The sequence below is a fragment of the Aquarana catesbeiana genome, linkage group LG03 (assembly GCF_042186555.1).
Source record: "Aquarana catesbeiana isolate 2022-GZ linkage group LG03, ASM4218655v1, whole genome shotgun sequence".
NCBI classification, from domain to species: domain Eukaryota; kingdom Metazoa; phylum Chordata; class Amphibia; order Anura; family Ranidae; genus Aquarana; species Aquarana catesbeiana.
In genome coordinates, this window is record NC_133326.1 from 122,080,602 (window position 1) to 122,095,168 (window position 14,567).

The 14,567-nt window shown below is 42.4% G+C and overlaps 1 protein-coding gene across 1 annotated transcript in view; it reads right to left on the minus strand.

Moving 5' to 3' along the window:
* Nucleotides 1-14,567, minus strand: part of VPS13C (vacuolar protein sorting 13 homolog C) — a 548,274-nt gene that overhangs the window by 262,464 nt on the left and 271,243 nt on the right. The window contains exons 39-45 of the mRNA XM_073619118.1: nucleotides 8,291-8,399; nucleotides 6,662-6,798; nucleotides 5,334-5,484; nucleotides 5,140-5,219; nucleotides 3,690-3,749; nucleotides 3,101-3,269; nucleotides 2,821-2,937 (exon numbers count right to left, since the gene is read on the minus strand). Of these exons, the coding sequence (XP_073475219.1) occupies nucleotides 2,821-2,937; nucleotides 3,101-3,269; nucleotides 3,690-3,749; nucleotides 5,140-5,219; nucleotides 5,334-5,484; nucleotides 6,662-6,798; nucleotides 8,291-8,399 (823 nt within the window). The remainder of the gene's footprint in view (nucleotides 1-2,820; nucleotides 2,938-3,100; nucleotides 3,270-3,689; nucleotides 3,750-5,139; nucleotides 5,220-5,333; nucleotides 5,485-6,661; nucleotides 6,799-8,290; nucleotides 8,400-14,567) is intronic.

Below are 14,567 nucleotides of genomic sequence, written 5' to 3' on the forward strand. Positions count from 1 at the left end.
AATTGTTGCTTTTTTTTGTTTATAGCGCAAAAAATACAAACCGCAGAGGCGATCAAATACCAACAAAAGAAAGCTCTATTTGTGGGGAAAAAAAGGACATCAATTTTGTTTGGGTACAGCATCGCACGACCGCGCAATTGTCAGTTAAAGTGACGCAGTGCCGAATCGCAAAAAGTGCTCTGGTCAGGAAGGGGGTAAATTCTTCCGGGGCTAAAGTGGTTAAAGGCACATATTTTAACATTTTAGAGCATTGTGATTCGGTTTTGCCTGTCTAATTATATAGAATATTTAATGATGCTGTGCAAGCAGTTCAAACAGCAAGCTAAGGTGCAAAGCGCATTAAACTTGGGTGCGTCATTTCAAAGAAATAATAATGTGCAAAGCCAAATATAACTGAGACTAAGAAGATTTACTTTGTACTGAAGATAAAGATACACTTTGCATGGTCACATACTGGTTACTACACTTTCTATATTGTTTTTTGCAATATTACACAAGCATTCACTTGTTTGCACCCAATCATCTTCAGACTGCCAAACAATCTGGGGCTGTGCAACCTCGCTGTGCATGCTGGTAGTAAGTTTAAGCCCCGGGCTGGCCTACAGTTTTTTTGGATAATGCTGGCCATACACTATACGAAAAATCGGCCGAAAAATCGTTCATATAGACACTTTGTTTTTCGGCAAGTTAATGGGCACAAATCGATAATCGTAATCGATAATCGTTGTAACGTTTTTGTGGAAAAAAAAAAACGAACGGCAAGTTTGGAAAATTTCTGCCGAACGTACGATAAATTGCAAGGTTAATGTGTTTCCCGTCCGAACTGTCTGCACTAGGTATATGTAAAAAAACTAACAAAAAAATATTTATTTATGTCCACTGAACGATTTATCGGTCATTACATGACGGCACGATCGTTTGCGGTCACGGTCGAACGTTCATTATTCTAAAATGTGTTCGGCCGACTTTTCGTATAGTGTATGGCCAGCATAAGAAACAAACATGTTTTTTGGGAAAAAAATACTGAAATCCTTTGCTTCAATAGTACAGCCAGATTTACAAAACGCATCAGTAAACTGGATCATCCAAAAGGAAAGATTATGTAAACAGGCGGTCCCCCGGGTTACAAACAAGATAAGCTCTGTAGGTTTGTTCTTAACCACTTCAGCCCCGGAACATTTGGCTGGCTAAAGACCAGAGCGTTTTTTACGATTCAGCACTGTGTTGATTTATCTGACAATTCCGCGGTCGTGCGACGCTGTACCCAAACAAAATTGACGTCCTTTTTTCCACACAAATAGAGCTTTCTTTTGGTGGTATTTGATCACCTCTGCGGTTTTTATTTTTTGCGCTATAAACAAAAAAAGAGCGACAATTTTGAAAAAAAGCGCAATATTTTTTACTTCTTGCTATAATAAATATCCCCAAAATATATATAAAAAAAAAAATTTCCTCAGTTTAGGCTGATACATATTCTTCTACATATTTTTGGTTAAAAAAAAAAAAGAAAAATCGCAATAAGCCTTTACTGATTGGTTTGCGCAAAAGTTATAGCGTCTACAAAATAGGGTATAGTTTTAAGGCATTTTTATGAATAATTTTTTTTTTTACTAGTAATGGCAGCGATCGGCGATTTTTATCCTGACTGACATTATGGCGGACAGATCGGACACTTTTGGCACTATTTTGGGACAATTCACATTTATACAGCGATCAGTGCGATTAAAAATGCACTGATTACTGTGTAAATGTGACTGGCAGTGAAGGGGTTAACCAGTAGGGGGCGCTGCAGGGTTAAGTGTGTCCTAGGGATGTGTTCTAACTGTAGGGGGGATGGGCTACAACACTGATCACCGCTCCAGATCACAGGGAGCTGTGATCAGTGTCCTGTCACTAGGAAGAATAGGGAAATGCTTGTTTAGATCAGCATTTTCCCGTTCTTCCTCTCCCTGAGACGATCGCGGGTATCCCCGTGGACATAGAGTCCGCGGGACCCACGATCACACTCATGGAGCTTGCGGCAGGCGGGCGCGTGCACGCCCACAATGCCGCGTCCTAAAGGGCAACGTACATCGGCGTGCCCTTCTGCCGACGTATATCGGTGTGAGCCAGTCGGCAAGGGGTTAAGTTGAATCTGTTTGTAAGTCGAAAAAGGTACATTTTTTAAGTGTAGCTCCAGCCAAAAAAAATATTTTTAAGCTTTTTGGATAGCATAGGGAAGGGTTAACAACCCTGTAACTTTTACTCTGCTGTCTGTATCCCTGTTCAGAAGATTTCACCTCACTTTCTGTCCCAATGACAATTGGATTTTGAAATTTTGGGTTGTTGTGGAAACAAGGATTTGTGATAAAGCTTCAGTGGAGGTACCTTTTCTCCATAATAGCTCTTACAGGAGTGAACTTCCCTTCCTAGGGGTAGACTTCCTCTCACTTCCTGTTGTCTCCCTCTGTTTGTAAGTAGGAGTCGTTTGTAAGTCGGATGTTTGTAACTAGGGGACCGCCTGTATATGGTTTAAGCTACAACATGTAGGGGTTCATAAGATGCCAATATTCTGTTGTAATAGAAACATTTCTAACAAATCAGTGAACTTTGAAAATTAATTTCTCACCGATGCTCAGAGAAATAGAGAGATGGGCCTGTTTTAAATTGCTTGTACTGCTTGTTTAGAACATGTAAATATATTAGTCTGGGTACAGGTTCACTTTAGGAAGCATATTTTAACTTTGTACTAAGGAACATACTGCAGTGTCCAGCAAACAACTCTGACCTGACAATACCCATGTTTATGCATTTACTACTAGACAGCTGTTAAGGATGTACCTTGGATCCTAATATCAGCAATGTTACATGTTTCATCACAAATAAAAACATTAAAGGCATTTAATGTGGCTGAAAGCTTCATGTCAAAAATATCTTCCTCTGTTGAGCCAGGAACAGCTGAAAACACAAAATACATCAATGTTACTTTGGCTCTTTTACTTATGTACTCTACAATAAATACCTAGATAAAAAAAAGTATATATTTCCTGTATGAAAATTAATTGAATACCCCAGTTTTTTTCCCCAGCCCTACCACATATTGCTGTAGTACCAGACTTACCATTATCAGGCTTAGTGCTGATACTCTTCTGTCTTCCCAAACTTGACTTCAATTCTTTGGTTCTCTCAGCCATACTGGCCTCACCGGATGGGATGGCAGCAGACAAGAAATTCAATAAGGAAAGCAAGGCTTGAGTGTGAAGAGTTAAGTCAAGTGAAGTCATGAAAGCCTGTCAAAAGGACAGTAATATATATGAGCAACAACTGCACATTCAGATACCCTACTTTACAGATATAAATATAAGAATTAAAAAAAACATAAAGATGTATATTTTGTACTAAACATTTAAACCATCAATAACTAGACAATTTATCACAACCCAAGAACACCAAGCTTAAAGAAAAGCAGACTGAGCAAGTTTTTTAAAGAGAATTGTTAAAATATGTGGCTCATGACTAAGCACTATTGAGAGTGTGAAACCCATCTTGACCAGAGTTCCTGTGCGATTCCGGTGTGAACCGGCACTAAAATTTGATAAAGAGTTAAAGATAACTGCGATAAGTTTCAAAATCAGTTTTTTTTTTAAATCTGATAATTTGAAGTTTCCCCCTAGTTGACAAAATAAATAAATAAATAAACATTTACTTACACTCAAGCGCTGAACAGTATTGTTGTGGATGGTTTTAAAACCTGGCCCATTACGATCAGCCTAAGGAGAAGATAGCATGCATTCAGATATCTAAGATTAAAAATGTTTAGGGGTATAAAACAAACTGAACATAAATCAGTTGCAAAGTCACAGTAAAAATCTAAATAGGGTTTGCCATTGTTTTTTTGGCAGTTGCAACACAGACTCTGTGGGGGGGGTTTGTCCCTGCTCTTCATCAGGTGTATGTGTAATTTGACCATAAATATGAATCAAATTAAATATGACATGAAAATGGAAGTCATAAAGGCAGAACATCAGAGTCACCTCCCACTACAATCCCCATATTCATTCATAAATCCTACCCAATGAAATCCAACAGTAATAGCATTACAAAATCCAAACATAAAATAGTTGACACATGAGAAACTAATACAACCATTAACAGTAACAAAAACCCTCCCTCCCCCTTCCTAACATCTATACTAACTAACCTGTGTAATAAAGATCTCCCCTGTGTCAGTCAGCACCGGCTGCAGGGGAGAGGAGAAAGCTCTAGACAATGGCTGGTTATGTCTGGGAACCATGACGTCATCTATAGGCCCCTATGGCCCATTTGTTGTCAGCACTCTCTCCTCTCCACTGCAGCTTCCACTGGCTCACACAGAGGAGCCGGATCACATAGGTAAGTATAGGCATCTTTCTTAACACAGATTAGTTAACATAGGTTTAGGAGGGGGAGGGAGCATTTTTAAGACTAATTAAGTAAAGACCGGAATGCTACCTTAAAGTGTTACTAAACCCACAACAGTAAAATCAGCCTGTATATGCAGTAAAGCATGCTTGTTATACTCACTGTGGAACCTAAGGGGTTAATCATCTGCATTGTGTATAAAGGCTGTGTGATCCTGTCTCCTCTGATCATCTCCTCCTACTGACTCCAATATATTTCCTGATATTTACAGAGCGCGGGACAGGCTGCAAATGCTCAGTTTGGTGTGTATTGCTAGTGTTTTTTTCTGGAGAGAGTGCATGTAATCAGCACAGGGCCAATCAGCATTGTCCAGACACAGGGTCAGGGGTCCTGCAGCCTCATAGGAAAATCGTGGGAGAATGAAAAGGCCTACTACAAGCTTTAACCAGACACTCATAGAAGTCACAAGACTACTATATACTGCTGATGAGAAAAGGTATTTAGCAGTTTATATTTACTAAAATAATTGCATTTCTATGTTCTGTGTACTGTGGGAAACCCAATATAGTGAATGCAGGGTTCTGGGTTTAGTAACACTTTAAGCTTTTACAAGCAGGGCCCCCCTAACCATTTTGTTTTAAATTATATTATAACTGTACTGTCTCCAGTTATCTTGTAAAGCAATGCACAAACTGTGCTCTATAAATTCTATATAAGAATAATAACAGGTTTCCACCCAAACAGAGATGACCACCAAACCTTCACATATTCCATTTTTAAAAGGTGTTCTTTTGTGTCATCAGAGGAGTTAACAAGAAGAAGTGGCCCCCCAGCCGGACCTATATTGATACAAAAAAAAAATGAGCAAATGCCTAATTTATGTGCTGACTTAAATTTGTGCATCTTAATTAATCATCCTAAAATAGAAAAAGGGTCAGTGTCAACAAACTCACCCTTGAAGTCGTTGCAAGTCATACTGATCTTTTGAAGATATACTGTTGCTATCATTTCATGAACCCCTACTCTTGTCTCTGCTCCAAGCTGTGAAATCTGGACAACATGCAGAGAGGAATCTCTTGCTTGCCTCATCAACTGTAGAACAACCTTGGGAGAGAGGACAACAAAAGTTAAAGCGACTGCAAAGTATATCATTTTTTGTAAATAAAATAACAAACATGTTATATTTACCTGCTCTATGCAATAGTTTTCACAGACCGGGGGGGATAGTTAGTGGGGAGTTTTTTACCTTAATGCAGGGAATGCAAACTTATACAACAGTATAGTTTAGTAATGTATTCTCTAAACAACAAAAAAAATGTGATTCTTATTTTATATCTTCCCAAAAGTTCTGGATTTCATGGGACTATGCTGAGATATTAACAAAATCCTGACATCCTGTGTATCCAGGCCATATCCAGCCACAGATCAGGTGCTGGAACAATCATTCCGCACCCGGAATGTCGAGCGGAGAGATCTTCTGCTGACATGAGCAATTCAAACCTGGCAAAGGGAGGTAGCAAAAAGCTCTCGGTAGACATGACCAGACCATTTCCTGCAAACTCGTGTGAAGACAGTTGGCCACAGGGTAATGTGGAATACAGGATGTGACAGAGTAACCGTCGTAGCGGAGGTAGTGTAAACACACAAATCCCTGTTCTGTGAGGAGAAGCGGGTCGTGAGTTCCTACTAGCTAGGAACAACAACGATCTGTAATTTCCTCCAGTCACTCCCATCCCCCTACAGTTAGAACACACACTAGGGAACACAGTTAACCCCTTCCCTGCCAGTGACATTTACACAGAAATCAGTGCATTTTTATAGCACTGATCGCTGTATAATTGTCAATGGTCCCAAAAATATGTCAAAAGTGTCTGGTCTGTGAGGCATAATGTCGCAGTCCCAATAAAAATCGCTGATCACCGCCATCGCTAGAAAAAAAAAAAAATGCCAAAAATATGTAGAAGAATACATATCTACCTAAACTGAGGAAAAAATTAGCTTTTTGTTAAAAAAAAAAAAAAAAATGGGGATATTTATTATAGCAAAAAGTACAAAATATTGTGTTTTTCTCAAAATTGTCACTCTTTTTTTGTTTATAGGGTCGCACGATCGCACAATTGTCAGTTAAAGCCACGCAGTGCCGTATCGCAAAAAATGGCCTGGGGCTGAAGTGGTTAAGCAACAATCACTTTCCACCATATTGTGCTAAGCACACTGCAAGTTTTCTCCATTCCAGATTGTCCCTCTTCTTAACTTTTAAGGAATAAAAATCACAAATTACCTTTTTAATTTCAAAATTAAGCAGAAGATTAAGTGCAGCTGATGATTTCACTACTCCAAGCTCCAATGACGGCTCTTTAGAATGTTTAAAACTAGTCACAGAAGCTTGCAAATCCTCCCGTGTAGATTTCACAGTGTCTGCAAAAAGATAATCATGAATTTAACAAAGTTTAAAAACGGACAACAGAATTCACAATGGAGAAATTATGTTTCTGTTACAGTCATGTAGCGCCCTGGGGTTTGGTCAGGGAGCTCCTCGCTAAGTCCTTTGTCAGGAATAGTTACTGTAGTTAATTGCTAGGGATCCTTTGATGTCTCCCTAAGTTTCCCCTGGTTGTACTTTCCTCTTCTACCACTAGGTGGCTGGAAACTTGGAGGTATTAGATTGAGAAGGACAACTCAAGGTCAGGTTATGGGTATATGGGGTATCTCAGCCAATGGGCAGGGATTTTGTTGAATCCCTTGGCCTGCTGGGAGAGCCTATATATTCGGGGAGGTCAGAGGATCTAGGGTCTTTTGTGCCACCAGGACCGCCGTCTGGGTGGACGCGTGTCGTATGCCCCAGACTGCTAGGCCAGAGTCTGGGCCTATCCCGGGGGGCATCAGGCTGCCAGGCTGTGTGAGGGCCTATTCAGAAGTAAGAGGGCAGTGCAGGGTTGGGACTGCGGCTTGCAGTCCAACCAGAAGTGACGGTTCTGCCGGCCGGAGAACCTGTCAGTGGTCGGAGGTAGAAGGGAAGCTGTCGTCACAAAGGGACCAAATGCCTTTACCAGGGACCACAGTGAGTAACTAAAGCAAGTACCGGAGCAGTGTTTTCACCGAACAGGCGCATTGGAGAACTGGGAAACTTCAGGCGGTGATCAGGTCAGGGACCCAAACAGCGGAGGTGATGCTTGCAGAGCCTTGTGTGCCAAGCTAGGGACTGGGCCGGTCAGCAGGGGTGAAGCTTGAAGGAATCCCAAGTGCCAAGCTAGGGAACCAGCAGGGAAGCGTGGTGATGCTTGAGGGAGATACCACCGCAAAAGCCTTGAGGAGCTTAAGGAATTCAGTGTAGTGAATCAGCGGGTCCAGTGATTGACCAGGAGCTCAAGGGAGCTGAAGAACTACAAGGAGAAGTTGCAGTACAGCTGAGAGAACTGTTACTTTGAGCTGGGAACTGTTTAAGTACTGTTACCATAGGAGACAGCAATCCTGCACGTGCAGAAGTGGCACCTTGCTTGGGCCTTTCCCTGTATGGCTGTCCTCCTGTTGAAGTCTCAGTGTCTGCCAATTGGAATTGCAACTACTTAAGGGTGTCCTGGCCCTAGCCCTCTTTCCCTTGCAAAATATAAAAAGGACTGTCAAAGAAATAAAACCTCTTTTACATCCAAGAAGTGTCTGGCGCCCAATGACTTATCACCTTTGCACCCACTATGCTTCACAACCCACCACATATTGAAGGATGTCTGTTATCTTTGGCCCTGAAGGTTCTCATTAGACTGGAAGAGGTAAGAGATTCTGCTACAGTCAGAATGCATGAAAACATACCTGAAGCACATAACAGCATCCAATGTTCTTAACCAATCAAGCAAATTTACCTACCCAACAGGCACTCCCCTTTATCCAAACCCAGGGAGTCATTCAAACATACCACTTTGGACATGAGCTTGTTCTGGGTCTGCGGTATTTTCTCCACCTTCACCGAGGTTTTCCACCAGTACACTAAACAGAACATTCAAATCTTCCTGGCTCAAACAAACCTATTGAACAACAAGTAATATTTTATTTAATGAATGTTTTCCTGATCAGAAAAATATTCCTCCAAATAGGCTTCATTATTTATCCGTATGCTTTACCAAGGCTACGCAGACACTAGTGTTTCCCATGCATAACATTGCAGCTAGAGTCACCCAACCAAGAACAAATAGGGGCTGATTTAGTAAAACTAGAGAAAAAAAATCTGGTACAGCTCTGCAACGAAACCAATCCGCTTCCAGTTGTTTTTTTGCCAAAGCTTAACTGAACAAGCTGAAGTTAGAAGCTGATTGGCTACCACACAAAGATACACCAGTTTCACTCTCCAGTTTTAGAAAATCAACCCCATAGTGAACAAATGTCAATCAGCAGGTCACAGGTAGAACACCTGCTTGCCCTAATGCAGCTCATTTGCTGTTAGTAAGCGCAAAGCTGCCTACGCTATAGAAATGTGATCTCAGCTGCTATTGTGCTTTTGCTTGGTGTCCAGTGTGTCCCTATGTTGTTAAGGAGTTAAAGATGTTGTAAACCTCCGAACCCCCCCCCCCCCAAAAAAAAAAAACCTGCAAGACAAAGGCATAATGAGCTAGTATGCATCACAAACTAGTTAATTATGAAATACTTACCTTAGAACGATGCCCTGCAGTGCTGCCCATTCCCACAGCCGACATCTGTTCTGGGGTTACTTCTGGGTTCACGGGCTCCGGCGCTGTGATTGACTGTAAAAAGAATAGGCTGCACACCATGATTGTGATCCAAAATGCTTTATTGGGACATCCCAAGAGCAGAGTGCCGGTAGACTGGTTTCACAATGTTACAAGTGCTTAATGATTGTGATTGGCCGGAGCCGAAATGACATCACTCTCCCGCATTCGCACGTGTGCTGTCAGTCACTGCACGGGTACTGAAGAAACGGCATGAGTGGGCCATTCCTTCAGTGCGCATGCGCCGATGTCGGTGCCAGTGTATATAGTAAATATCTCCTAAACGTGCAAGTTTACGAGATATTTACGGTACCTACAGGTAAGCCTTACTATAGGCTTACCTGTAGGTACAATTAAAGAGGAAGACTTTACTTCCTCTTTAAGGAGCCCTTATTTTATCCACTGCTTTTAATGCTCAGAGTTAGGTCTGCAGTATACAGAGGAGTCTTCGGGTAGGCACTGCAGCTTCCACATATATTTGAAAAGGCGTACAACTAAATCCTCTGTTTTTAACGCGAATTGTTTGTGTCAATTTGGGGTTTTTTGCAGGCTAGCTTGTAAGGGTGCTGGGAAATGTTTGTCTGTTTGTGGATGCAGTAAAAACTCCAAGAATCCAAGCTTCTCTGGAAGAATCGTTTCAAGTATGGAAGCAGGGACTTATTCCCTGAGGGTAGGAGCCCTAAAACAAAAGGCAAAATGACCACCCAACCAGGTGGAAGGTGAGGGACGAATCCCATACAGAGATCCCATTGAGAGAAAGAAAAGAGGGGTCAGTTCCTACAGGTCAGTTCTGATCCCACCCTTAAGGGAATTCATAAGATGGTTGACATGCTTTCATGCATGTAAGAGGGAATAAGAATGTCAAATCTCACAGAAGGTGATAAGAAGAGTCCTACATAATAAGACAGATGAACTGACCTTCAGAATATCTGTTACCCATTTAATATAAAAAAAGGGAAGGGGCTCCCAAGAACAATGAAGGGAGAGTCAAGAAAGAACTATGACTACCAGGGAAAATGGAAAGAAGGCAGCGCAACTATTACAAAAGGACCCTAAAGGGGAGTACCCCCTTGAAAACAAGGGGGGCTCTGCGTGGGCAAGTGCACCTGAAGAAGGTGTTAGGAAAAGGATTTACAAGGCCAAGCCACGACCTGTAGGATACCAAGGGCTAGGTGTTTGGCAACTCTAAACAGAAGTTGCAATATGAGGGATGGAAACAAGTTTTGGGATAACATTCCCCATTATCACACTAGGTGATAAATACCTTAACGGATAGATTGCAGAGCCTGGGGGAGGTGACCTGCATGCCCCAAGGAAGGAGGAGAACCCAGCTTAGAGACTGGACCGTGCCCAATGGGAGAAAATCAGTGAAATAGAGATGCTAGAAAAAATCTGTACAGCAGTCATATAACTCGAAATGTATGGTAAGTGAGGCAGGCAAGTGCTGGGACACTTACAGATTGCACGCTGAAAGAAAGACACAAACAGGAGGGAAGGCACGGAGAACAAAGGGCAATGCGATTCTCTCCAGTATTAAGCCTGTTAATGGAGTCGCCTGGTAAAAAGGCCAAGGCCATGTGCATCACTAGGTATAACCATCCAGAGCAAAGATCCCTGATGCCGCACATCCACGGAGTCCTATGGTGGTATGAGAGAGACAACTCAGCCTGGGCTTCTGCCAGAACATTTCACTTCGCTTCCCAGAGCTTAGCCATGAGGAACAATCCAGAGACTAGTAAGCACTGCCTCAATTAACAAGACAGCATGCGCCAGGCAAATCAGGTTGTAGTCCATGAAAATAGTTAAGGGGAGGAAAGACAGAAGAACGTTTATGACTAATGGTCTCTGTCATTTCAAAAAGTGGTGATAGCCACTGGAATAGATCAGACATAGTGGCAGAGAATTCCGTTTTAGTCAGACAGGTTACATGGTGCGGGTGGGTAAGAGTATGAATCAAAGGCCTGGAGTTTTGTCAACGTGTGATCTTGCTTCGGAACAAGTGAACAGCTAGCAATCTGAGAGGAACTGCACGGTATGATTAAGATAAACTGGTTAGTTTCAACACAGCAGAGCTGAAAAATAGACATCCATCATCCTTAGGCAGTAGAAAAAGTCATGCTGGTAGTAGAGCTGCACAATTAATCGTTAAAAGATCACAATCTCCATTCACCCCCTCTGACAATCTATGTTGTGGAGTGTCTCAGTTCTTTCATGTAACAAGTATAGAGTTCTCTGCTTACTCTGGCAGTCTCACCAACCTGGCATTCTGCCAAGATTTTAACATTGTAACTCTTCCATCTTAGATCAAAGGGATAAAACTTGTGTCAATATGCAGGAAGTTTAACCACTTAAAGTCTAAACCTTTTTCTGACACTTGATTCTTACAGTTAAAATCAGATTTTTTTGCTAGAAAATTACTTGGAACCCCCAAACATTATATATATTTTTTTAGCAGAGACCCTAGAGAATAAAATGGGGATTGGTGCAATATTTCATGTCACACTGTATTTGCACAGTGGCCTTTCAAACACAAATTTTTGGGAAAAATACACTTCAATGAATAAAAAAAAAAAAAAATTTTTACTTTCTGCTCTAAAAACATACCCAATAAAAAAAAGTGTAAAAAAAAAAAAAAAAAAAAAAAAGGAAAAGAAAGAAAAAAAAAAAAAATTAAATGAATTTCTTCCTCAATTTAGGCCAATATGTATTCTGCTACAATTTTTTGGGTAAAAAAAAAAAAAAAAAATCCAATACGTGTATATTGATTGGTTACAGCGTGTATATACTATGGTATATTTTATTTATTTTTTAAAATCGTTTACTAGGAATGGCAACGATCAGCAACTTATAGGAGGACTGCGATAGTGCGGTGGACAAATCGGACACCTGACACTTTTTGGGGACCAGTGACACCAATACAATGGACAGTGCTAAAAAATATGCACGTTACTGTACTGGCGACACTGGCAGGGAAGGGGTTAACATCAGGGGAGATCAAAGGGTTAAATGTGTTCCCCAGGAGTGATTACTGTGGGTGAGGTACTTTGACTGGGGGAATGTAAAGATCCATGTTCCTGTTTAGCAGGAACACAGGATCAGCACATTCCCCTCACAGAAGAGCGATCTGCCTTGTTTATATAGGCAGACCGCCATTGTGCCTTTCTCCTGGACGATCGGCGGGACCTGTTGGTAGGCTCCCGCCCACCCAGACCCGAAAGTGTCATTTCACCTACCAGGTACGTGATCTGGCGCAGAGCGGCCGCCCTGCCGCAGTATATATACGGTGGGCAGTCGCCAAGCGGTTCAACTCCAAGAAAATAATTTTAGGGTAAGTCAAAAAAATGGGATTTTTGTACTCACCGTAAAATCCTTTTCTCTGAAGTTCATTGACTGACACAGCTCCTTAATTCTTGACCTTAGGGTTATCACGCCACCTTCAGGAGAGGACTAGGCAGAACATGTAACACATGTAAAAACAGAAAGACTGCACAGCACCGCCCAGGGGGAGGTCCCTCTGGCTATAACCCCTCACCCTGCTTCCTGCAGCTCAGTTCGTCAAAAAGCAGTACAAACAAATAGGAGGGGTGGGTGCTGTGGCCGTCAATGAACTTCAGAGAAAAGGATTTTACGACGAGTACAAAAATCCCATTTTCTCTTTCGTTCACTGACGGACACAGCTCCTTAATTCTTGACCTCAGAGACGTCCCCAAGCAGTGTCAAAAAACGAGGGGTGGAACCAGCAAAACATAACTTCACCCACAACAAAAGGAACACCTCAATAGAGAAGTTGCCGTCTTAAACGGCCGCCATCAAAACCTCCGGCCAAATGGTGCGTTTACAACAAAACTTATAACTTAAGAAAGCATAATTGCAACCTTACACAGCTGCCTGCAAAACCTTGCGGCCAAAAAAAGCATCCGAAGATGCGCTTACATCAACCTTGTAGAATTTAGTGTAAGTGTGAACGGACGACCAAGTCGCCGCCTTACACACCTGGCAGACAGACGCTTGATGTCGGAAAGCCCAGGAGGTTCCAATTGCCCTGGTGGAATGAGCCGTGACAGGAAAAGGGGGCACCCGCCCCTTTAAGGCATAGGCCTGAACCACGATCTGTCTGATCCACCTAGAAATGGTGGACGACAAGACCGCCAGACCTTTTTTCGGACTAGCCACCGAAACAAACATGAGTCTGACTTCCGGAAGGGAGTCGTAGCAGACAGATACACCCATAGAGTCCGGACCACGTCCAGGGAATGTAAGGCAACCTCGGCTTAACAAAGGACAAAGGGATGGTAACACGATGTCCTCATTTAGATGGAATTCCGAAACCACCTTTGGAAGAAAAGAGGGCTGCGGACGTAGCACCGCCTTATCCTTGCGAAGACTCCAGGTAGGGAGACTTGCATGACAAGGCCACCAACCCAGAAACCCTCCTGGTAGATGCAATAGCCACTAGGACTAAGAGTCAACAAGGGAATCTCCCTAATGTTTTCAAACGGCGGTTGGAGAGCCGATAGCACCAGATTCATATCCCACAGAGGTCGAACCCGAAGGGGCTACTTGTCGAACCCCCTGCACAAAAGTACCCAGCAATGAGTGAGTCGCCAAGGGACGTTGGAAAAAGACAGCCAAGGCTGATATCTGTCCCTTGATGGTGCTTAAGGCAAGTTTCTGATCCACTCCTCGCTGTAAAAACAGCAGGATCCTGGAAACTGAATAAGTGCGCGGACGCCAACCCATCTCCTCACACATGAAGATGTAAGCTTTCCACGTACGCAGTGTTAGCAGGATCAGCCCAGATACCTGCTAGCACCTGCGTTTTGCCCCTCCGCCCGGCCCAGCCCACCCAAGTGCAGTATCGATCGATCACGGTCACTTACAAAACACTAAACGCATAACTTCAGCGTTCGCAGAGTCAGGCCTGATCCCTGCGATCGCTAACAGTTTTTTTGGTAGCGTTTTGGTGAACTGGCAAGCGCCAGCGGCCTAGTATATCCCGGTCGTAGTCAAACCAGCACTGCAGTAACACTTGGTGACGTGGCGAGTCCCATAAGTGAAGCTACGAGCATTTTATGACTTAGATTTCGCCGGATGTAAACAGCGCCATTGGGAAATTGGGAAAGCAGTTTATCACACCGATCTTGGTGTGGTCAGATGCTTTGAGGGCAGAGGAGAGATCTAGGGTCTAATAGACCCCAATTTTTTCAAAAAAGAGTACCTGTCACTACCTATTGCTATCATAGGGGATATTTACATTCCCTGAGATAACAATAAAAATGATTTAAAAAAAAAAAAAAAAAAAAAAAAAAAATGAAAGGAACAGTTTAAGAATAAGATAAAAAAGCAAAAAAATAATAAAGAAAAAAAAAAAAAAAAAGCACCCCTGTCCCCCCCTGCTCTCGCGCTAAGGCGACGCAAGCGTCGGTCTGTCGTCAAATGTAAACAGCAATTACACCATGCATGTGAGGT